Source organism: Mastigoproctus giganteus, chromosome 10 (assembly GCF_048544385.1).
Source record: "Mastigoproctus giganteus isolate SK-2022 chromosome 10, ASM4854438v1, whole genome shotgun sequence".
NCBI lineage: Eukaryota > Metazoa > Arthropoda > Arachnida > Uropygi > Thelyphonidae > Mastigoproctus > Mastigoproctus giganteus.
The window spans coordinates 217644662-217669364 of record NC_143584.1 but is presented as its reverse complement, the minus strand read 5'-3'; the positions used below and the strand labels follow the sequence as shown (position 1 = coordinate 217669364).

Here is a 24703-nt window from a genome sequence, read left to right as displayed (position 1 = left end):
AAATCGGAGGATAAAGTGATCTCAACTTAAAGAATATGGAAAATAGATTTATACTATTCAGTATTTCTGGACAGAATTAAATAATAATATTAATTAATTAATTAAATTCATATGAAAAAGGTCAATCTCGTCAGAGACCTTTTAGAGAGAGCTCCTTGATGTCATGTATAAAATATTCACCTTGAAAGAAAGTAATGTCAAGTGCATAATGATTTGCAATTCTTTGTGAGTCACGTGAGGGGACATATTCTGAAAATCACGGACATTCCGGGGACAAATAATTTCTGGGGGATAGGTGGTTAATTCCGGGGACTGTCTTCTGAAACTGTAGTCACTAGTAACCCTAATGGACTGAGGTGTGGGATCTGGTTGGCCATTTAATACGTGTTATACCTTCCCTCTGAGTGTACTGGTTAAAAATAAATAAATAAAATAAATATTCTGAGACGACCGGACTTTACATTATAAAGAAAATAAAAGAACAACTCTCCCCTTTATGTGAGTTAGAACCATGGCCACTGAAACGCATGTATTACTGTACCCTCGGGTTTGTCTCCTCGGTAGAACAGTGGCATCGTCACCGTCCTTCCCACACTGAGTTGAAAGGTCCGCGTTCGGATCCCGTCAATGACGCGAGGAACTTTAATGGGCTTTTTTTACTCCATGGCAGAGTTAGTCACTCTCAGGCGTAGATAGCAAGGTTCTCCCACGGAAACTTGGGTTTTTCGTCAGCAAACAGGCCAAATGACCATAGAGAACGCGCAATTCACGAACATTTGGGCAGATGAATGAATATTCCAGGTGGCCCTAGTGTGGCATTTCTTGTTCCCTCCCGTTTCGCCACTCAGCTATGGCGACCATTCACTAGGAGTCTCCGTGAGGACTTTTACAAAAGGGAGAAAAAAGGATCAAGGACCTCATCTCGATATTTTACATTTTACAACTCATCGGAACACATAGAGGTCCAAGCGGCCATTTATGATTCCAGTGCATTAAACCACACCATTAAACCATTCCGTTTTTGCTCTAGATGAAATTGCACTGCAAATCCGATAAAAACTGTACCTCGACTTATCAATGAAGAGTACGTGCCTATTCCCAAACAAACACAACACACACAGAATTTTTAGGGGACCCTTCCAGTAAATATAATTACCATCCTCCCCACACCGTGGGAGAGGGCTGGATTCGAATTAAGTAAATGACGCGAGGAATTTTTATGGGCTTTTTCACAAAGTGGCTGAGCTGGTCACAGCAGGAATTTGCATGGTTTTCTCTCCGGATATTCAGGTTTTTCCAACAGAGAAACCGGGTCGAAGAGTAGTTTTTTTAGGAATGAATTAGATCCCAATTCGTTCTAATGGACGAAAATGCATCCAGCCACAGAAAACCTCCACGGGTGACACAGTGGTTACGATTACCCTCTTTCCACAGCGCATGGGAGAGGCGAATCGTCAAGGATGAAAAGAATGGAAAGAAAGGCCTTTTCAAACTCTTTTAAAAGCTCTTTTTTTTTGTCTAAAGGCAGGTGTCCGAATATTAATGATAAGGGCATTGTATAAATTAGTCTGTAATCAAGTCACAATGGCAAGCTAAGGCATATTATGAGAAATCTCTGGAAAAGAAGGCAGCAAAGACTTCTATGCTTACATTAACAGTAGAAGGAAAGGGTTGAATCACATTGGGCCACTTGATGTTAATGAGTTAACTTTTGATGGCATTGCTCAGGTTGCTGATAAACCCCAGGGGCTCGCATCTGGTGAGTATGGGATTGGAAAACCCAGAGTCTTGAGCTGGATATCATCATTCTTCTCTTTCTTGGTGATTCCTTTCTGTCTTCTTCCTCATTTACACATTTCTTTGAAGTTGGACAGTAAGAGGATGTTGACAGGTTGCGACACGGGTTTTGTTTGATTGTTTGGAAGAGAGCGCGGGAATTACAGAAGACAATCCAGAACAGTGCTCACGGAAATATCCATAGAAAAAGCATGCAGCAGAAACAGAACGCCTATGAAACAGAGAGTGGATAAATTGTATAAGAAATTTTTCATTAATTAACCTAACTGCCCTCTTTAAAATGGAATCAAAAAGCTTGAGAGAAGTTTTGGAGGCACAACCCCAAATGTAGGAACAATATTCCACGGTAGGCTGGATTTGCGATTTGTACAGAGTGAACAACTGTTTGGAAGAAAAGTAACGCCGAGAGTGAAACAGAATAGCCAATATTTTAGATGCAGAATAAGCAATATTTGTAATGTGCTTAAGTGAAGAGAGTTCAGAAGTTAATCCCCAATAGAGATATAGGATCTTGACTAGAGATGAGGGCATCATCGAAGATAAGCACAGGAGCAGAAGAAATCTTATTGCGAAATATAAGACAGGACAAGTTGAGTTTTAGAAAAATTTAAATCAACTAAGTTATCTTTGCTCCACCGGAGAATTACCTGAAAATCAGCATTTAAGGAATTGGTAGTAGATAGTCAAGAAGTTGAAGCTGTTTGTGCTGGGAAAGGTTTCTCAAATGGGAAGGTGGAATGCAATGGGCTATCATAAGCAAAACTATGGTAGGATTTCCGGTCAATGGAAGAAGGTCATTATACAAGAGAAAAAGCATAGGAGAAAGAACTGAACCAGTATTAATTGAGAAGTTAGAAGACAGAGAGCCATCTACCATCACCCGTAGTGACCTGTCAGAGAGAAAACTGGATACCCAATTACAAAAAACGGTTGGAAAACCATAACATGGAAACTTATTTAGAAGACCAGGCAAAACACGATCAAATGCCTTTGAAATACCAAGAGCAACTGCTTGAGTTTCACCAAACATTTCCATTGAATTTGTCCATAAATGGGTAACAAAAACAAGAATACCACCAGTGGACCAACACTGACGGATTCCATAAACCATATCGACGATCATTGATCAGATGGAATTTTTATAGACAGTTTAAGAGTTCTCGGTTAATTGATTTCTCCATTAATTTAGAAAGAATAGAAGTGCAATGGGACGATAATTGGATGGAAAGGATTTTTCGCCCTTTTTAGGAACTGGCTGGATACATGCAAATTTCAAAGATGGGAAAACACCTTTGTAATAAAAAAGGGAAAACAAGCGCCACAGAACAGGAGTAAGCACAGGAACACAGGGTTTAAGAACAAGTGGAGAAATACCACCTAGACCTGGATTTTTCTTAACATCAAGACTGTTCGAAATCCTTTTGACGAAAGACCACCGGAAAACCATTGAATGAAGTGTACTGGGAATGGTAGGAGGCGGCTTATCAAGATCATCAATACACGAGATAGAAGAAGAGTAGGATGCTAACAGGTCAGCTTTATCTTTGGCTGAAGTGGCAACAGAACTCTTCCGTTTAGACAGAAGTGGGAATAGAGATAGTAAAAGTTGCGACCGATAGCTTTGGCAAGAGTTAAGAATGTCAGAGTACCATTTGGACAAGAAACAAATTTTATTTTCTAAGCTTGTTATTAATTACTTATTAATTACTGATTAATAACTGCTTTACAATTGTTGCGAGCTTTGGTGCAGGCAAAAATGATCCTGGAGATTTGGATATAAGCCAATTGCGATATGCAACGAATCAATAAAGTCTCAACGCAAACGTCTTCAATAAAGGACGAGATGTTAAAGTGGAGTGTGGAAAAAAGGATTTTATCTCTACAAGAATAATTTCGCTGACATGATCTCTGCAAACGTTGAGTCAGAAGATTTGAAACAGTTATCCGAGCAAGCAAAAGAAGAAAATAAATCTTGCAGATCATCCCATTTTGCATTCTTGTAATGCTAAACAACACGAGGTTGAGAATGGCCCCAAGAGAAAGGCTTCATTGGAGAATACACCATCACCAAGTTGTGATCTGAGGTGCCTAGAAGACCACTCACGTCGACCGTGTACTTAGAAGGGTTGTTTGTAAATAAAAGATCAAGCGCGTTGACTGTGTATTTAATGTTGTCTGATATTCCGGTAGGTAAACGAACAATAGTAGTAGTAGTAGTAGTAGTAGTAGTAATAGTGGCACTTGATGCAAGAAAGCAAGTGTAGGAGCTTATGCAGCATCAGCCAAAAAAAAAAAAAAAAAAATCACACCATACCCTCCAAATGCCTGTCCAGTTCCTCCTTAAATTTATTTAACCTATCAACTTCCACAACGACAGATGGAAGTTTGTTCCAGCAATTAACCACCCGCTGGCTAAAGGCAAATTTCCGCACATCTATTCTACATCTGTCCTTTCTTAATTTGAACTTATGTCCCCGTAGGTTCGTATTCTGAACAAGTGGGAGGATCCCATCAGAATTCAGCGTGCTCAACCCATTCAAGGCCTTATAGACCTCAATCAGATCACCGCGCAGGTGCCTAGTCTCCAGCCACTGCAATTTGCAGAACTTAAGCCTCTCTTGGTAAGAGGATCCCTTCATTCCCCTCACCAATCGTGTTGCTCTTCTCTGTACACGCTCAAGCAAATCTACATCCTTCCTAAAATGAGGCCTCCAGACCTGTACGCAGTATTCAAGGCGTGGCCTGACCATTGCCTTATACAGAGGGACAATCACCTCCTTTTCCCTGCTAGCAAAATTCCTATATATCATTGACAAAACCCCATGACCTGCCCTAGCAGCCTGTCTACATTGCTCAGAAAACTTCATATCTGACTGCAATCTTTGCAAGGTTAATAGTAATTGCAAAAGCCTCAGCATCTCGACGACCAGCTGTACCGTGTCACTAGAAAACGGAAGCCAGCTTGAGTTCTGAACATTAATTTCACCAAGGAAAATTACCTCACTGTTAGGAAAGTTGGACTGGAGAAAGTCAAGTTTGAAAGAGCGGAAGACATAGAGTTCCAAGTGATTAGTGGAGTTGGGAGAACGATAGAGACAATAGATGAATTTGAGAGAATGTGGTAGAGATATTTTAAGCGGGGAAGATCGAAAAGAGGAGATTCCAAATTACTAAGTTTCTGACATGGAATATCAGACATATGTACAAGTTCTACCTTTAAAGCGAAAGGAATCATACGGCGAATATTTTGGACAACTGAGATGGACAGTGTTTGAATCAACTGATAATTGGGATTCTGTCAGAAAGAATACATGGGGTTTGCCAGACTGTAAGTGGAAATGAAAATCATTGAGATTGGAACTAAGACCACGCATATTTGTGAAATGAACGGGGATGTGTTTAGGAGGTTTAGGTATTTTCTTAGATAAGTTTTTTTTCTATTAGTTTCACAATTCGGCACCCCATCATACCAAACCAGCTTCTTATTCCTCGAATATTGGATTTTAAAATGGCTGAATAAGATTGCAAGTCTATCCTACTAGTTCAAATTTTTTTCTGTTTATACTCCGGCACGACAACCAAATCTGTGGAGTTTACAATAAATCGTTAATACAAATATCAGTTATTTACAACAATCGTTAATACAAGTCAAGGGTTTGAACCCCGGTCCACTCAAGGAACGCGTATAATGCACTCTCGCTCCTGACCACTGGGCTACGTCAGGCCATGCTCTCCAATCTAAATTTGCTACCATTGAGGTCTCACATCATCTCTAGGAACCTCGTTATCTTTGCTCAGCTCCTGTCCTGGAAACTAAATTCGCCTGAAATCTGGAAGAGATCATTGCCAGACCGTCAGGTCGGAATAGAAAGCCTTACCAATGCACTCCCACACAGATCTAAGTTGCGTAACATGACCTCCTTGGACTATATGTTCCATTTAACTTCATTGAAATGTTTAACACGTTATCCATAGACATCCAGAAGCTGTGCAACGACAAAACTTACAGGTCTTCCACTCTCGCAGCTACACTGGTGTGCAAAAAATTTAAGGACCAGTCAGTTTTAAGGACCTGTAGCTTCTCATAGGAGTGGCCTGGATATGGGAAAAGCACACCAAAGAAACTTCGTGCGGTACAGAAATGATGAAGGAAACAACACCGACACAACAACGCAAACAAAACGGTACAGAGGGACTTTATTCAAAAATGGCAACATAGCACTGGCTGCCATGCATCGCTGCCAAAGATGGAACAAAGGGAAGAGGTGGTCCTCAGTAGGAGATATGGCCACCCCTAACGTCGATGCAGGCTTTGCACCGCCTGTCCATACTTAGAACAATGTTGTTGATAAATTCTTGCGGTAACATCGTCCGTTCCTCTGTCAGCGCCACCTTCAGCTGGTGAATATTTTCTGGTGGGTGTGGACGTGCCGCTAGGCGTCTCCCCAGAGCGCCCCATATGTGTTCGATGGGATTTAGATCGCCGGAACAGGCAGGCTAATCCATACGAACAATGTCCTCACTTCCAAAAGCATATCAACAGCTGCAGTGCAATGGGGTGTGATGTTATCATCCATAAACACGAACTCGGGGCCAATGGCACCTCGGAACAGACGCACATGGGGAAGAATTACCTCAGTACAATAGCGTGCATCGGTTACAGTACCGCCTTCCAGTATCTGGAGTTGTGTACGTCCATCTAAGATAACGCCTCCCCAGACAAGAACACCTCGACCGCCATATCGATCCCTTTCAGTGATGTTTGCGGGGTGATACCGTGTGCCAGATTAGCTAAAGTCCAGAATCGCTGCTGAGACAATCTACTCTCATCAGTAAAGAGTACCTTAAGTAAAGATTTTGTGGTTGTAACCTTTAGTAATAGTGTCGGTCCTTAAGTTTTGCACACCAGTGTACGTATGCCCTCGTTACGCCCTAGGTCGGATTATGTCTGTGAAGCTACGTTGCCCGCATTGATGTATTTATGTATATAAACCAGAGGCTGGTTTAAGGCATGTAATTCACTTAACCATGTTAATTCATGACGTCGCCGAGTGGTCAGGGGCGTGAGTGCAGTAGTACGAGTTCTTTCAGTGAACCAGGGTTCAAGCCAGTGGCTGCTAAATGCGAATGACATTTGTATTGATGATTTATTGTAAACTCCACTGACCTGGTGGTCGTGCCCGAGTATAAACAGTTAATTTTATTATCATGTAACCCGTGTCCTCTAGCTGCAGAGCTATAAAGGGACGCTCGTTTGGAAATAAAATTATATCAATAATAATAATAATAATTCATGATGTTTTCAGTAGTAAGAAAAGATGGGGGATATATCCTGCGTGAGGTAATTCTTGCATATAAGGTACACATGTCAAGAATGTACTCAGGTCCTTCACATAACGTGTCCTCGACAACGTCATGCCGCACACACACTACTCGGACTCCCTCTAGTCACTATCTGGCACAGCAGAGGCAGCGGGATTATACACTAGCTGATCCGGGAGCCTCCTAGAGAGTTACGAAAGAGTTAAGTCCAATGGACTTAACTCTTTCGTAATGAAATACATGCAAACACCGTTTGAGAGCTGTACTCTCGATATTTAAGCCAGATTGGTTCTCGCCAGGATGTCCATCTTAACCTCCAAAGACATCAATCATAATGCATGATGGAAGAGATGGGGGACAGCTGGAGCTTTACTCTGGAGTCTAAACATGGGTTCCACCACTTCAAGCCTCCAATAAGCAAAGTGGTGGTATTGCAGCGTTTGATGAAAGTATCTACCACCTAGTTTTGCCTGGTAACACAGAAGGGCAGCATTCCACCATGTAGTGTGGGCGCCACACCTTTACCCCTCCAGTGTACTAGGTGCCGTATTTCAGGACTTGCACTTTGGGGGTTTATACTCAGAGTTAATAACAATCTCACCATCGTGAAGGTGCAAGGAGAGAATTTGGCTCTCACAGACCGACCAGACTTTGCCAAAATTAGGTCCACTTGATTTATATGTCATCCGAATATCAGTTCCATCAGCTTTTTAGACTTCTAGGTAGCAAGCTCTGCTCGGTACCTAGAAGTCTAAATCCAGAAGAGTTTACATCTTCATTGTAACTATTTTATTGCAGATGATTTATCGGCGCAACAACTAACGTTTGGTTATGCAGGAGCTCGATTCCGATGAACCAAGCTCGACCTCGCAATATGCGGATTTATATTCCGGTACGTTATCCCAGGTTCAGAACATGCTAATAATTGTTTTTATGTAAATTAAACAATTACAACAACCTTGTAAACTCTTCTTTCCACCCCTCGAGTGTAGCACAGTTAGTATAACCACATCCTCCCCATACCGGCTGGAATAAGATCTGAGTTAGAGTCTCGTCAATGACGTGTCCTCACGACATTGACGAGACTCGAACTTTATGGGCCTTTTCCACACAACGTGGCCGAGTTAGTCGACATCAGACAATGGTACCTTAGTTTTTTTCTCCTGGCAGCTCCACTTTTTCGTCCAGCAAACAGCAAATCAACAACAGAACACACGCTACAAACAGGCTCAGAACGGGTTCAGAATATTTATCTAGTGTCAATTATTGTCAATAATTAGGATTACACACTATGGCCTAATTTGCTGATAAGCTTCTATCCACTTTTGGGCTGTATCTGAATACAAAAAGAAACATTTTATTTTTTAAGGGAGGTGGAGGGGGTATAGTATAACAATGCCCCGACCCTCGAATTAGCTTAATATAGCTTTGAAAATATATTTTCCAAACTGAGAAGGTTGACTGCCTATTTGTGATCAGTTAATTTCCTTATTAGTCAGCCATCTATGTGAAATTAAAAACTTAAAACTTGGAAGTCTTCTGAACTAATTGTAGAATCTTATGAAGTAAGCGAAAGAGAAACGTATTTTTAATTCTAAAAGAAAGAAGGAACGACTGATGGCTGCTATCCACTGGAATATTACTATTTCTGGACGTCTAAAGCCAGCCCGAGGGATAGGTTTATACTCCATTGGTCTGATGGTGCAGTGACTTTCTGAATATCAGAAAGCTCTTGTTACAGCTCTCAAAGTAGTCGGTTGAATTCCAGAACAGGTTGCCCATTATATCGGTTTTCTTTTATTCATTTTCAGCGGGAAGCTCGCGTCCACGTGCGATAGTGACACAGAAGATGAATGTCTCCCTTAATTACCCCTGTATGTTATCTGTTAAGGTAATCTTTAGCAATGATCAACGGTTGAACGTCGCATATAATGATGTATAGCGTCTTCCACTGTCCCACCTCACCAGATTGCACGAGCCACTTCGTTAATGGTCTCCATTTAATGTTTTTTCGGGTGGGTGGGTATCTGCAAGAGATGCCAGTTGTCGAGGGGATTTCGAAGAGAAGATTTGCGTTCAGATCTTGCGAAGGAAAAAAAAATAACCGTCTATATCCTAGAAGTACAAATTTAAGAGCGAGGAAGGGGACAATGGAGGGAAGAGGAGGATGTATACATGGGAAAAAATCGTAGAAGCGGCCACAAAACTGCATCCCTTTAATGAAAATTTTAAAGTTTGAATTTATAACTGGGATGTTGACTCGCTGGCCAAAAAATTGGAAACTTTTACTCAATATCTAGTAGAGCAACCTTTTGCCGGAATTAATTAGTCTACAAACGTCGCTGCATGGATTCCACTAAGTGTCTGAGGGAGTCTACCCCTCAAATTTGACCATTCTTCCATCGGGATATTTGTTAGCTGCTGTCCTTTGCAACATATCCCAGACATTCTCAATTGGATTCAGATCGTGAGAATTAGGCGACCAGAGTAGTTGTTGGAAATCTTGAGAATGTTCCTCAATCCAGGTAAAATTTTTGTACAGTGGATAATTGCGTTGTCGTCTTGAAACAATCTATCGCAATCCTGGTAAAAAGGCTGAAGTTGGTCTGAAAGAACAAAGATATTCACTGTATGTGACACAACCATCTAAAGGTATGAGTGGACACAGTTTGTACCAACAGAGCATAACCCATATCGTACTACCTTGAGCCGCTTGAGTGGTAGACACGAGACAGTCGGGATGTATGACTTCATGATTCGCTAACGGTTGCATCCTGTCGGCTGCAATGGGTACAGAAAGGTACATTCCAACACCCTGCCATGGCCCCGGTTGCATCAGAAATCGTCGGAAAAAGAGAATCGATGGTTTCACTGACTAGTGACAGGAAAGAGATTCGTCACAATCCGCCAGATTTCCAACATCGTAACGCCATCCCTGTCTGTGCGCTAAGTCGGATCATGATTAGCAGACGAGTGCAAGAAGTGGCTACACCCTTGTCGTTCGTTGCCTCTACCTGCATTTCATCATCGTCAGCGTCTGCAGTGGTGTAGGTAGAAACTACTTGGGGACAAAAATGGTATCTAGTCACCTTCAGTGACGAATCCCGTTTCTGTTTAGGATCGGACAACAGCATTGTGTGCATCTGGAGACCTGCCAGTTACAGAAGCTGATTTTGTTGTAGAGTTTTAGGCGCATCAGTGAATTAGGCCACATTGCTCAGTACATATTATGTCTGTATCCTGCGTGTGTTGTGTGGTCAATTTGCTGTTTGCTGGACGAAAACACGAGTTTCTGGGAGAAGAACCATGCAACTCTCTCCTGAGAACGACTAACTCAGCCACGTTGTGGAAAAGGCTCATAAAAATTCCTCACGCCATCGTCGGGACTCGAACTCAGGTCTTTTTCATCCGGTGTGGGGAAGACGCTGATTATACCAACTGTACTACCCACGAAGGATACAGAGGTAAAACAGTCTGCATCAGGGAGTAGCATGCTGTTTTTTATTTATTTATTTATTAGAAACGTTTCAGGAAACAAAAAACTATTTTCCAGCATGATCCTACCCCTTGCCACATCGCAGATAATATAAATATTACACAATCATATTATGCAGTGCAGCAGTTGGAAGAATCGCTGTCTTCCCCACACCGGGTGAAAAAGACCTGAGTTCGAATCCCGTCCATGAGGAGAAGAATTTGTATGGGACTTTCTCACAACGTGGCTGAGTTAGTCGGTCTCAGGCGAGGGTAGCATGATTTTTCTCCCGGAAACCCAATTTTTTGTCCAGCACACATCAACTCCAGAACACAAGCAATTTACAGATAATATATACGATATATAGATTTAGACTCCACTGAAACTGTTGGCACCTTTTGGGACAGAAGATTGTTTCAAAGACAATATGGATTTGATACACTTTGCCGACACAATGACACCTCATAGCCTTTGGTGCTTAACACCCACACACACACATAACCACTAAACCGAGGCCTTATTCGATGAACGCCTTTTAACCAAATGATTCAAAACATGTGCATAGACTGTTTATTCACAGTCTTACCTAGTGGAACAAATTCCTTGTAAATAAAAAAAGGTTCCAGTTAACACAGCAACGCTGGACCGCATTCTGAGCTGATCCTAAACATCAAATTGAGCCATTTCCTCTTGGGCCCAACTGGAACGTTCACGACGCCAGTTAAAACAAGTTCTTGTATTCGATGAGGTAGGAGGGAAACAATTCATTAGTCACCTTGCATGCAGACCCTTCTGCTGCTGCCTATACAACATGTATTAAGAACACATGCAATTTAACGAATATGGTACACGGAGTGGTCCCTTTATTAGGCACACTTACCCTTTTTGTGAAATGAAATGGCGATAGGAAAGCTTTAAGGGATTGAACATTGTATGGTAGTCATTGCCATAAGCGCCAGTATGAGTATCTCCGAAAATGCAACGCTGGTTTTCACTACTGTGTGTTATCGAGATTGGTCTGTTAGCCAAATAATATCCGACCAACAATGATTTGTGATTGGAACCAACCATTTGATGCCAGAGGCTAAAGAAGGCTGACAAAACTAATAACTAAAAGGTTACAGTCAGTCAAATAACAACTCAACACAACTCTGGTACCAAAGAGGCATTTCAGAATGCACAACTCAACACGTAGGCGACGATCGAACCGGGTTCCACTCCTGTCAGCAAAAATTATGAATGTGGGCCTATGAACACCAACGCACAGTGGAGGACTGAAAAAATATTACTTGGGCTGAAGAATCTGGGTTCCTGCTGCTTTATGTGTTGGATAATGCTCTAAGTCATAAGGTAAAAATTGTGCAGAACTGATTCCAGAAACATGAGACTGAATTCAGCCTACAGCGGTGGGTGTCACCAAATCTACAGATCTTTATTCATTGAGCACTCAATGAAATGGAACGAGCTGTTCGGAGTGGAGATTCGCAACAATCCAATTTGCAACAATTGTGGGAGGCAATTGAGTCAACAGGACTCAACGTGGCACGCCTTCGACATCTCGTTGAGTCTATGCCATAACGAAATGCTGTTCTGAGGGCTAAATGGGAAGACTCTATTTGCTATTAGGCAGGTGTACTTAATAAAGTGGTCACTCGATGCCTAATAGAGTGCCCTCGTGAGTAGCAGTTGGTAGGATCGCCATTCTCCCCACACCAGGTGGAAAAGACCTGAGTTCGAGTTCTGTCGATGAAGGGAGGAATTTTTATGGGCCTTTTTCACAACGTGACTGAGTTAGTTCATATTATAAACAACTGAATCCTAAAATACAGCAGGTGATTCGTGATATCCTTCCTTACAATGCCCCATAGTTGAAGATTCAAATAATATACAAGTGCTGAGCGAAAATTAAATTTAAGCTGAATGAACTTCTGTAACATTAAGCCATGGAAAAATGTAGCAGTGTTTCTAAAGATCTCAATTCCTATCTTTATTTTTATCAAGATTTTTATCTGCGCCTTTCGTTTTCTTTTCAGACATTGATAGTACCTCGAGGGCAAGGAATTTCGTGAATTCACCGCTGTAATTACGAAAGCATTTTTGCCGCTAGCATCACAAAAACCCTGTTGGAATGTTTCATGCTTACCACAGTAGGAGAACATGTCTGTATATTTCATCGAGTTCTCCTCGTGTCCCGTCCCTATTTGTTGTCGCTTTTCTAATCCCTTAAAATTCACTCCTTCCCCCAAACCTAACAGTCCCTAAATTTTAATAGTGCATTGAAGAAATGAATTTAAGCGATGGTTTTGGTTGTCCTTTTCATCAGATTAGTCTAGTGTTCACAGAACTGCTTTACACCTGGTCTTCTTCAAGGAGTTCCGAATTTCTTCAAATAAATCTGATAAATGATTTTAATCTTAAATTTATAATTTATGCAGGAGAAATATACTCAATGTTGTTGTAGTAGGGTTTTAGGAGCATCATCAACTAAGTCCATATTGTTTCGTGTGTATTGTCTGTAAATTGCATGTGTTCTGAGGTCAATTTTCTGTTTGTTGGATGAAAAACCCAAGTTTCCGGGAGAAAAACTATGCTACCCTTTCCAACTGTGACCAACTAACTCAGCCAAGTTGTGAAAAAGGCCCATAAAAATTCCTCCTGTCATCAGGCACAGTTGGTAGAATCGCTGTCCTCCCCACACTGGGTGGAAAAGCCCTGGGTTCGAGTCCCATCGATGGCCAGAGGAATTCTTATGGGCTTTTTCACAACGTGGCTGAGTCAGTCGGTCTTAGGCGAGGGTGGCATAGTTTTTCACCCGGAAACTGATGTTTTTCGTCCAACAAAACAGATTATTATGATTTGATAGTAAAATTAGTGTGTTCCTTAACTTTCAAGACAGTGTATATATTCTATGAGATAACTGAAGCAGCGAACTTTAATTATAAAAGTGGCAAAACTCAACAGCAAATTTCGCAGCTTTCGAACTTGTTTGCTATTTTACTGTCACGATCTACAGTGGTCACGTGACCCACGAGATTTTCGCATCCGAAAATAGCTTCCGAGCGGAAAGCCGTTGCCGAGCCCGGATTAACGACATTCCTAGATCTCTCAATGCCGTCTTGGGCTGACGAATTACAGAATGAAGTCGTGAGTACTCTTGACAGCGAGGCATCCCCGCTGTCTCTGAAGAAACGAAAGGCACGTCATTAGAAATTTGAACTTTGCATACGGAACGTCAACGTGCGCTTTCGGCTGACAGCTACGGAAATAAGTGCTCATAGTCACACAGGATTAAAGAGGAATTCTGGCGTCCCCTCTGTTTTCTTAAGCTACCCACATCGTTGGTATGCGAGTTATGGACATAAATGCATCCTCCGGATTACACTGCTGCTATATAATTTTGGACAGAATTTCCGCTGCCATTTTTTTTGTTAACTTATTATTTTGGAAAGTGCATTTTTGTTTTCTATAATTGTAACGATTTCCTCTGTCTGAAAGCACTGATGAAGTTTTCGTCTGCTTTATAAGCAAATAAAATAATGGTGAAATCGTCTGCTTTAGAAATAGTGGTGAAATCGTCTGCTTTAGAAATAGTGGTGAAATCGTCTGCTTTATAAGCAAATAAAATAGTGGTGAAATCGTCTGCTTTGCAAATAGTGGTGGAATCGTCTGCTTTGCAAATAGTGGTGGAATCGTCTGCTTGTGATGTTTTTCTGTCAGCGACCAAATGAAATCGTCTGCTTTATAAGCAAATAAAATAGATTTCATTTACTGTGGTCTAGTGAGGCGAGTTAGAATTATACAGATATTGTGAGTGTATTTTGTTGACGTCGGGAGGGGGATTTCTGACGTCAACCAAGTATCATCTGGTTGTTTCATAGACTAATTTAACAAGAAAATCGTTATTAACTTCTTTGAAGAGAGCCACAAAGTTTTGATTATTATTCAACTGTAAACGATTGATTTTGAAAAACGGGAAACCAATTTTACAATGAACAATTAATGTACGCTGATATGCCAAAATATTAGAAACCGAATCTTGATATCTTGTTGGACATCCACGTCTAAATTATAGCTTGAATTCTGCTCTGCTATTGATGAAGTGCGATGTGAATTCAGCCACTGCCTTACCATTAAATCCGTACACCTGTGCATCTACAAATAATCTTTATTTACAGGAATAATGTGTGACTTTATGACAGCCTCTTGTCTCCTCCGTGGAACGTTCTTCACTCGTTTTTTTTTGGGGGGGGGGGGGAAAGGACATCCCGATCCATAGAAATAGACGCAATAGATGCCAAATGGACCACGGGTCGTTGCTCTTTTCTATCGTTTCTTCAAATTGTTCTTACTCTTCCAAGGACACACTGGATGAAAGACGTGGTAGAGAAGCCGAGAAAGGAATACAGTAATGAACTTCTCGTAGATTATTCATTTTTTGGCACTTTTGTGTGGTTGTTAAGGCAGAACCTCGTGTGTTTACAGCTTTATATTATGCGGACGCTAATATGACATATTTAGTTTGGCAGAAAGTGTAACGGAAATGTAAGTGGATACGATGTTGACAAGGCGACATTTTTCTCACTGTTGTCAGTAAGGGTGTGAAAACATCGGACCTTTTTTCTCAGTTATTTTTAGAATGAGAATTTGTCGTATTTTACCTTATGTTAGAACTCTAACGTCTAGGTTGTAAACTTAGGAATTTATTTAAATTATAAGTAAGTTAAAAAAAAAAAAAAACACTCCTTTCTTCAGGCACAGTAGTACCCGTGCAAATAATTCAGGTGTTTAGAAAATAGAATATTTTAATATATTGTAAATTGTCTTCTACACGATTTGAAAGGAATTGCAGGATCTGAGGGACATTCAGAACTGTTGATATTTTAGAATGAGAATTCTAAATCAATTTCAACGTTAAAATTCTGTATTATGCTCGTGATACACGCCATCTGCTATGGTTAGAGGCATTCCATATAGCAACGGCGGTTCGACCATTAATCGTAATATTGGGACCCGCATTCATCCTGTTATGGATGCTACTGTTTCACACCACAATGGGAGGTAGCAAATTAACAATAGAGCTGCTAGGCATTACAACAGCAATACAGAGTATGATTGTCAACCTTCCCCTATATTTCCTTTCCTTTCCTTTTCTCCGCTACACTGATACACATGCATTGATTATTTGCGCATGCGTGGGATAACATTGCATAACGCTACAAATAAAATATAATTATCATTATACTTACATTTTAAGTATTATTATAATCAATAACAAAACAAAATTTCGTTGTTTCTGAATGAAAACAATATTTAATTATAACTTTCTCGTTTTTCACACATACCTGTTATTCAACACATTGATGTTTTTGAATATAAAATCAATATACAGTATAATTATAATTTTGCTTCTGTATATATTATTGCGTCATTATTTATACATAGTACGCATACGTGTTAGCCATCACACATTATGCGCCACCTTGCGGCTGGAAGTATTTAGAATGGCTGGAAATTAAAATATTAAAAAATACTCTTCGGAAAGGATTATATTAAAAAATATATATAAATAAAAAAAGCATTCCCGCGAATATAAAATGTCGGCGAACCGGTTGTTAAAATGGCACTTGCGATCAGGGTTCTTTCTAAGGTGGCGCCTGGTATTCAATCGCAGTTTCCAATCATAATAATATGGCACTGTTTAAATCATCGCCTCCATCTTGTTTTAGATGATTCGATAAAGGAAATAAAGCAAGTAAATCATTTTAAAATATTTATTGATAAGATATATACTATTTTTCATCAATCCAATAAGAACGAAATTGAACTTTCCAAAGAATCCGAACAACTTGGGATTGAAATTATAAAGATTGGTAGAGTTTTGGGACCAAGATGGGCTGCCTGTAGTTTAAGGTCAAATAAAAAGTACTTAGGTATGGCTGCCCGTCTTGAAAATATATATTTTATAACTGATTTGGCATTGATGATTGATATTTTAAACGAAATTTCTCTTCTTTCAAATGCACTGCAAGCAAGAAATAATAAAGGCTGAAAAACTCGTGATAAAATCTATTAAAGCACTTCAAATGCTTGGAAAGGAAAAGGGTCCATACGAAAAAAAAGTTGATGAATTAATTACTTCAGAAACCTTCAAAAATATAAAATTTGTAGAAAATCATCGATTTGTTGGGCTTCCTCGGGGAAGACTTTTAGAAAACATCGTAACGAATTTGAAAAAAAAAAAGACTAATGGATTGTGAACATTTAAGACTAATGGAATGTGAGCATTTAAGAGCATTTGTAGCCAATTTAAAGATAGGAATAAATTACAATTTCTCAATTTTTTGGAGCCAGATTACTGGAATATTGAAGAAGTACTAGTTCCATGGAAAGCAGCTGAAGAACAATTGATCGTATTTAATGACATTTTTAATTACCAAATTGATATTAATGATTATCGAGATTTCGTGGAAAACGCTTTAAAAAATTCCCAGAATTATGCAATTCCTGAAAGTGTTCAAAGAGCTAAAAATAATGTCAGAACAATTGCTGTAAGTTCATTAGAAGGGGAAAGAGGTTTTTCAAAGATGAACATAATATGTTCAGAGAAGAGAAGTCGCCTAACTATTTCTAATATATCAAACACAATGACTATTAGTCTAATCGGCCTACCTCTAAAGGAATGGGATCCTACTCCTACAGTGAAAAGATGGTTAAGGATATATCACTCAGCCGATGATGCTCGGATAAAAGCGAAGAAAATTGCAAGTGAGGACGCCAATCAAAAAGCAATATGGAAATATCTTAAATAACAGTTTTATTGTTTTTTGTCAGGTATTATTTAATATTTTTTCATTAATATTTTAAAACTCTTTCTTATAACATAATCTAGTTTTGTGGACCTCTTTTATTGTTCTTATTTAAGTATTAACTGCATGAAATAATAAACTACCTTTCGGTATATAGTTTTTTTATACTTAGAAAGGTCATTAGAGCAGCGAACCGGTTGTTAAATTATTTGAATCCCACCACTGCTGAAATATTATATACAGTATGATGATGACGATATTTTATAACAATAAAATAATAGTATGGTAATTTTTTTAATCAGCGCAGCCTAGTGTCAATTATTTAAAACACCTTACAAACCAAAAGACTAACCGGTAATTCAATTACATTTCATATTTAGTTAATAAGCGCACTCTAGTGCCTATGTCTGTAATTTATAAAATAAGCATAGTCAAGGAGTAATATGTATAGTATAGTACAATAACAATAATATAAATATAATATAATATATTATATATGTTCTTTGTAATATAACAATAAAGTAATACGTAGTAGCATAATGTTTTTTTTTTTTTTTTTTTTTAAATATGCGCAGTCTGGCGTCAGTTACCGAAAACACTGTAGAAACCAAAAGACAATATTAGTATTAATAATACTAATACTTACTATTTTTATATTAATACTGTCTAAGACTTAATTTATTTAAAACATCGTAGAAACCCAAAAACTTAATTTATTTACATTTAATATTTATTTAGTAAGCGCGCTCTAGTGTCAGTTATTGAGAGCATCATAAAAACGGAAAAGTTACAATTAAATTTTGTAATAATTGTTGAAACATTTAAGAGAATAATGCTTCACTTTAAATAAGATGTTTGATTAAATGGTGTGAATTCTAAAATAAATATAATTTTACAATTCACTGATACTCAATATACATCCATAGAGGGGAAATTATGACTGTAAGCCTGCAATAAAGAGTTGGGAATAATTCTCCACCAACTTGTTGATATAAAACATGAATTGCCTGGAATACTTCAACGTCATCAACAAGTGGTAGCACAGGAGGTTGTGTGTATGTGTGTGCGCGCGCACGCGGAAGGGTGGGGTGGTTAGAATTCTATGTAACTGAATACTACTGCTGCAATCTTGAGAAGTGGGAGACATAAAAGGAGAGAAGACACGTGTAACGGACGTCTCTCTTCGATACTTTTATATTTCTTTCTTTCTTTTGAGAACGAACGAGAGAAAGTGAATTGTCGCTAAAAGTGGACTGCCCGACAAATATATAACTCCCCGGAGTACAGAGAGAGGAAGGGGATAGAGTAGGAAAGACGGTTGTATTGAAAATACTTGAACCAAAAAATGTGTACTGCCTTTGGAAGTCACCGCTTAGCTTTCAAGATATCGTTTGCTATTTTGTTCTGTTGACAAAATAGCAAACGACATTGTGCTATTTTGCATTAAACAGGCTACGTTGGAGTAAATTCTGACGTAGCCGAGTGGTCAGGAGCGAGAGCGCATAGTACGCGTTCCTTGAGTGGACTGGGGTTCTAGCCCGTGATTACTAAATACGATAAATATTTGTATTGACGATTTATTGTAAACTCTACTGACTTGGTTGTTGTGCCGGAGTACAAACAGAAATTTTAAGCATCAAACTGTTGAGCCTTAACGATATATTTTCTTTCTTTCATTACTGAGTAAGCCAGTTGTTGTAATTGAGGATTTTTGGCCAAGGGCCATATTGTGCCTGTTCATGAATTTCTTATGACTGAAAATTGTATATTATGTCTTTCAGAGATGGTTATATAACTTTGTGCGTTTCAAGTATTGAAATAGTTCTTCAAAATTTGCATTTTTGCCAAGTATGTGTAATAAAGTTAAAGGTTCCTGCAAATTGGATAGAGAGTAAGCCAGAGCTTACAGTATCTTGTGTAGGACAGCACCTGAAAGTCAGTTCAACTTCGCCTTTGTACACTGTGATGATTACAGAACTCTCGAAATGTGTGTTGTTATGTTGTTAGCCTTACGATATAACTTGTATAATTTACTGATATGAATAACTTGATAAAAAATGAAATAAGTAAGTAAATATACAGTACATCCATTGTCAGTCCACGGCAGGATGGAAGCCTCCTCACTAAGAGGTTGAGGAAAATGGACCATCATCTGCCACACTGGTCCAGTGAGGCTTGACAGATCGATCGCATTTAGGCTACGGTCAGAAGCTTGAACCGTGATCTACTCAAAGAGCGTGTGCTACTGCAGTCCCGCTCCTGACCACTCGGCTACTGAGACCTAGTGAGGGGGAAAAAAACAGAAGGTAAAGAAAGGTAGAAAATAAAAAAGGGGTAAAAATGAATGGTAAAAAAAGAAAGAAAAAAAAAAAGAGACTGATAATATTAATTTAATAATATTAAATCGTAACCTATAATAATTATTACTTATAAGGGTTAGAAGTTATATATGCTTAAGAAAATTTACTTTAATTTAATTAAAAAATAAACATTGAACCACAATCGAACTTGGAGACAAACTCAGTTCGCTGCTAACGTAAGCAAATATGTATGTATCGTGGAGTAAAGCTATCATCACATGGATGATTTTAAGGTAGGAAAGGTTGTTAATGATTAGAATCAGACTATTTTGTTTCATAAATAACTTAGGTCGGTTGAACAAATGGTCTAAAAAGTGGGTACTGAACCGGATAATGGTCAGAAAAGTGAATACTGAACTTTAATGCTTGTAAAAAGTATTTCGTTGTCCGCGTGGCCTAATGGATAAGGCGTCTGACTTCGGATCAGAAGATTACAGGTTCGAGTCCTGTCGTGGACGATGTTTTTCCTTTTACTTCTGACTGATAAAGCCGAGGAGTCAGAGGGAGAGTGCAAAAGCATGCGAGCTTGAGTAGACCGTGTGTTACTACGTGACTGCTAAGTACTATTGACCATTATATTTATCGTCGAAATAATTTACTGTAAACTCTTCTTACCTAAAACAGAAATTCATGAGATACTTACAAGGTAGGAAGGGGTGGCGTTAAAAGTTCTTCAGGGCGAAAAAGATTTGTAGGTTACAATTCAGTTATACGAAATTTTCAATGCGATGTAAACAAGCGGCTAGGACAACCCATGGAGTCCTGGGCCTTCCTAGCTGTCTGTTTACACTCCCCCTTTCTCTTTTCATGTCTCCCCCCCATTTTTTTAATACTAATATTCATTGGTTAGTTGCTAAACAATGCAGTGGTACTTTGGCAACTAATCAATGAGAGTTTTACTTTATGACGTACATTTATTTACACTGAGTGAACACTGAATTAAGATCCCTTACATAATATCGTGTGGTGCCACTCTTGGCACAGATAACAGACGCTATCGCCTAGGCAAACTTGGAAAAAAATACCTGATTACTAACTGAAATATCGGTATAGTACGAAGAATAACAGTAGAACACTGTATGCTAAGGAGTGTTATTCCAGTTGAATGTGGTATAAAAGAGAGGTTTAAATATGTCATATGAATGTTTATTTGTTTCTATTTTAACTTATTCTTATGGCACATACAATGGTAACTAATGTGGGAATCAAAAATCATTTGTTATCGGCACAGACATTTACTCTCTAGGTATGACCAGAGCTTGTAAAATAGTTTCTATCAATGTTCTACAGGTGTTGGCCAGCTAAGATACCAGCTGACTTGCTCGCTATATCAACAAGATACATACTGTGTACCTTGCTAAATAAGGCATCCCCAAGTCTTGGGAGTCAGATCAGCCAGAATAAGAGGCGTTTAAATAATGAATTGATTCGTATAGTAAGAACACTGGCAAAATTCCGATAAGGGAAGAGGGACTTATTCCTAACCGCCGTTGATGACATCGGTTAATTATAACAGTCAATCCTAGTTGTAGTTTAGAAAGCATGGCTATTTCCTGGTGACCGGCCGTGGCCTGAAGTTCCATTTATGTAGGCTGGTCTTGGCAGTTGATGATGTATACTCACCACTCTGCACTTGTAACATCATGGAATTTAGAGATTTCTCGTTGGGTAGGAAAATGAAGCACGTCTTCATTTCCCTACCCAACAGTTAAACAGTTAAACTTCTAAACAGTTAAAAACTATTTACTTATCAGTTACAAGAAAACAAAGACAAGACAAGAACAATATTTTATGCTTATCTGTGTTCATAGCTCTTTTCCTGATTTCTAATAATGTAATGATATCTAAAAGGTATCTTTATCAATCAAAAATGATGGTACGCCTTCTGTGAAATATTTACTTTCTTTTTAAAGGTCAGCTGATATCTCAAGGTCATGCAGGACTGTGGTCTCGATGTGTCAAGGTGTATGGCGTCGGAAGATTAGCTAACGATACGCTCCTGAGTATGGACAAATGTCTCTCAAACTTCGATAATAATTTGGAAAAGGCTGAAAGGTATAGCTGTAAGTAAAAATTATCCTAGAAAACAGATCAAAGTGAAGTGGAAAACATTTTCTTTCTGTTTCTTTTCTAAGGATGTTAGCAGTCATGTAGTTTTTAAACATAATTTTAACGTGACGTTCTGGTATGATGTTCAAAGACCTCTTATGAAAGCAGTGTCATTAAATAAATTAAAAACAAAGCTGAATCATAAGAAAGACAAGTGATTTCAGATTTAATAACAATAAAGCGACATTCGGAAAGCGGCATTCAAACACAATGGTTGCCATGCTGTTGGTTGGCTGTAGTGTTTTAAATGTATCAACAACTTGGCCCATAATGCGCCATATATAATGTCTGCAAAATGCAGGTGTTCTGTGATCGATTTGCTGGACGAAAAACCGAGTTTCCGGGAGAAAAAACCATGTCTGAGACTGACTAACTGAGTCACGTTGTGAAAAAGACCCACAAAAATTTCTCGCGTCATCGACGGGATTCGAACTCAGGTCTTTTCCACTCGGTGTGGAGAGGACGGTGGTTATACAAGCTGCTACTCACAAGGGTCATGTTATCCTTCCATTTGTTAAAAAATGGGTTCGAATCCTCATGACGTTAGAGGGTCCGAAGGGAGGAGTGCACGATTTTCCCTCCCAGAAATTTTTCATCCAGCAAAACAGGTAAATTGATATACAGGGTGTCACAAAAATACACGGTATAACTTCAGGAATGAGTTCCTCATATGTAGACAATAAAAATATTTTATATTAACATAATTCGGGAAACGCTTGGTTTTCGAGTTTTGAAGGTCTGTCTATGACACTCAACTGTTCACATCACCTTATAGTAATTGTTCAAAATGTCCACCTTCTGCCTGAATACAGACCTCACATCGACGTCTCATGGACTCGCGTAGACGATGCCAAATTCCTCGCATGTTTCGTATTGTCTCACAACCTGCCACAATTCGATTGCGGAGAGTTTCCACATCAGCTACCCGAGTCGAATACACCAATGACTTTAAATGGCCCCACAATAAGAAATCTAGTCGGTTTAAATCAGTGAGCGTGGAGGCCAGGCAGTTGGTCTACTTCAGGAGTCTTAGATCTTAGTCGTCCTCTGTCGGCAGCATGAGGTGTAAAGGTCCCATGTTCGGACTAGTAGATAACAGTAGCCGCTGGCAGAGGTAAAAGTGATTCTTGCACTACTTCTAAGTCCTGGAAAGCAAGGCAATGGGAATTTTCAGAACTGTTGGGAGTCATAGTGGAACAAGTAAATACATAGGCTGTCTTAGGGTAACTAAGAGTAGAAACAGGTGCATGTATACTTGCATATACACCAATGCTAGGAGTATAATTAATAAATTCGATGAGCTTGAAGTGCTAGTCAAGACAACAAAAGTAGCTAGTGTTGGGATATCAGAGACATGGTGTCACACAGACAAAAGCAGTGCAGAACTGGAATTTGGGAGTACAATTTGTACAGAAAGGATAAACAGGACAGGAAGGGAGGAGGGGTTATGCTGTTAATTAAGTAACACATAAAATCTAAGGAAGTACAATCAATTGATGCTGGTGGACAATGCAATGTCGATTCTGTTTGGTGTGACATAAGCACTGGGAAAGGAAAAATGAGAGTAGGTGTGTGTTATAGGCCAAATGAATCTGAGGAGTATAATGAGCAATTGTGCAGAGAAATAGAGTGGGCCAGTAAATTAGAGTGTCTTATAATGGGGGATTTTAATTTCCCGGATATTGACCAACCCACAAATTCCAGTCAATATCCGGGAAATTAAAATCCCCCATTATAAGACACTCTAATTTACTGGCCCACTCTATTTCTCTGCACAATAGCAAGGCTTTTGTGGATTTATTCGATGATTGTTTTCTACATCACCATATTCGGGAGGCAACCAGAGGGAGTAATACTCTTGATCTGATTATCAGTAGTGATTCTTCATGCATTAAGAATCTGCAGGTAAAGGAACCACTAGTTGGAAGTGATCACAGTGTGCTGAAGTGAGATTTACTCAAAGAGGTAACCATCAAGGGTGAAGGGAAGGGTTTTTGCTTTCGTAAAGGTGACTACGGTGGTCTGAGACAGTATTTAAATTCTATACAGTGGGACCAACTGATGATGTTACCAACAGCAAATTCAAAATGGGAAGCATTCAAAGAATTAATCTTGGAAGCTACTAGGCTTTTCACACCAACAAAGAAATTTCGTTCAAGATTTAGGCCTAAATGGATGTCAGATGAACTAATTAGACATGTCATCACAGAGAAGAAAAAATAAAATGCATGGGATATTTATAAATTAACATGTGACACAGAAGCCTATGATAGATATAAGATGGTCTGTAACCAAGTTACAAAGGAGACAAGGCAGGCAACGGCAGATTATGAGAAATCTTTGGCAAAGGATGCAAAGAAAAACAGCAAAAAGTTCTTTACTTATGTAAACTCTAGAAGGAAGGGGATGAATCAGATTGGTCCACTTGATATCGATGGTTCAACTGTTGATGATCCTGCTCAGGTAGCTAACAAACTAAGTGGAGGAGAAATTGTTGAAGATAAACACAAGAAAGGCACCTGGGGTGGATGGAATCTATCCAGTTATATTAAAGGAGGCGGCAAAGGAAGCAAGCAAACCCTTAGCCATAATTATGAGAGCTTCCCTGGACTCAGGGGAGATACCCATGGACTGGAGATGTGCAAATGTGACCCCAATCCACAAAGGGAGACACAGGTAATTATATACCTGTTAGTTTAACTTCTGTTCCAGGGAACTTAATGGAGGCATCGGTTAAAGAAGCATTGCAGGATCATCTAGACAAGACTTCAGTTATAGCTCTGACACAGCATGGGTTTGTTAAGGGGAAGACTTGTCTGACTATTTTGATCAGA

General features: G+C 39.2%; 1 protein-coding gene and 1 non-coding gene across 2 annotated transcripts in view; both read left to right on the top strand.

The window, feature by feature from the left end:
• Window positions 1-24703, top strand: part of LOC150079918 (uncharacterized) — a 69910-nt gene that overhangs the window by 1326 nt on the left and 43881 nt on the right. The window contains exon 2 of the mRNA XM_090383276.1: window positions 21674-21823. Coding sequence (XP_090239402.1) covers window positions 21674-21823 — 150 coding nt within the window. The remainder of the gene's footprint in view (window positions 1-21673; window positions 21824-24703) is intronic.
• TRNAR-UCG (transfer RNA arginine (anticodon UCG)) lies at window positions 20146-20218 on the top strand. Its single transcript has one exon. It is a non-coding gene; the product is annotated as a tRNA-Arg (tRNA).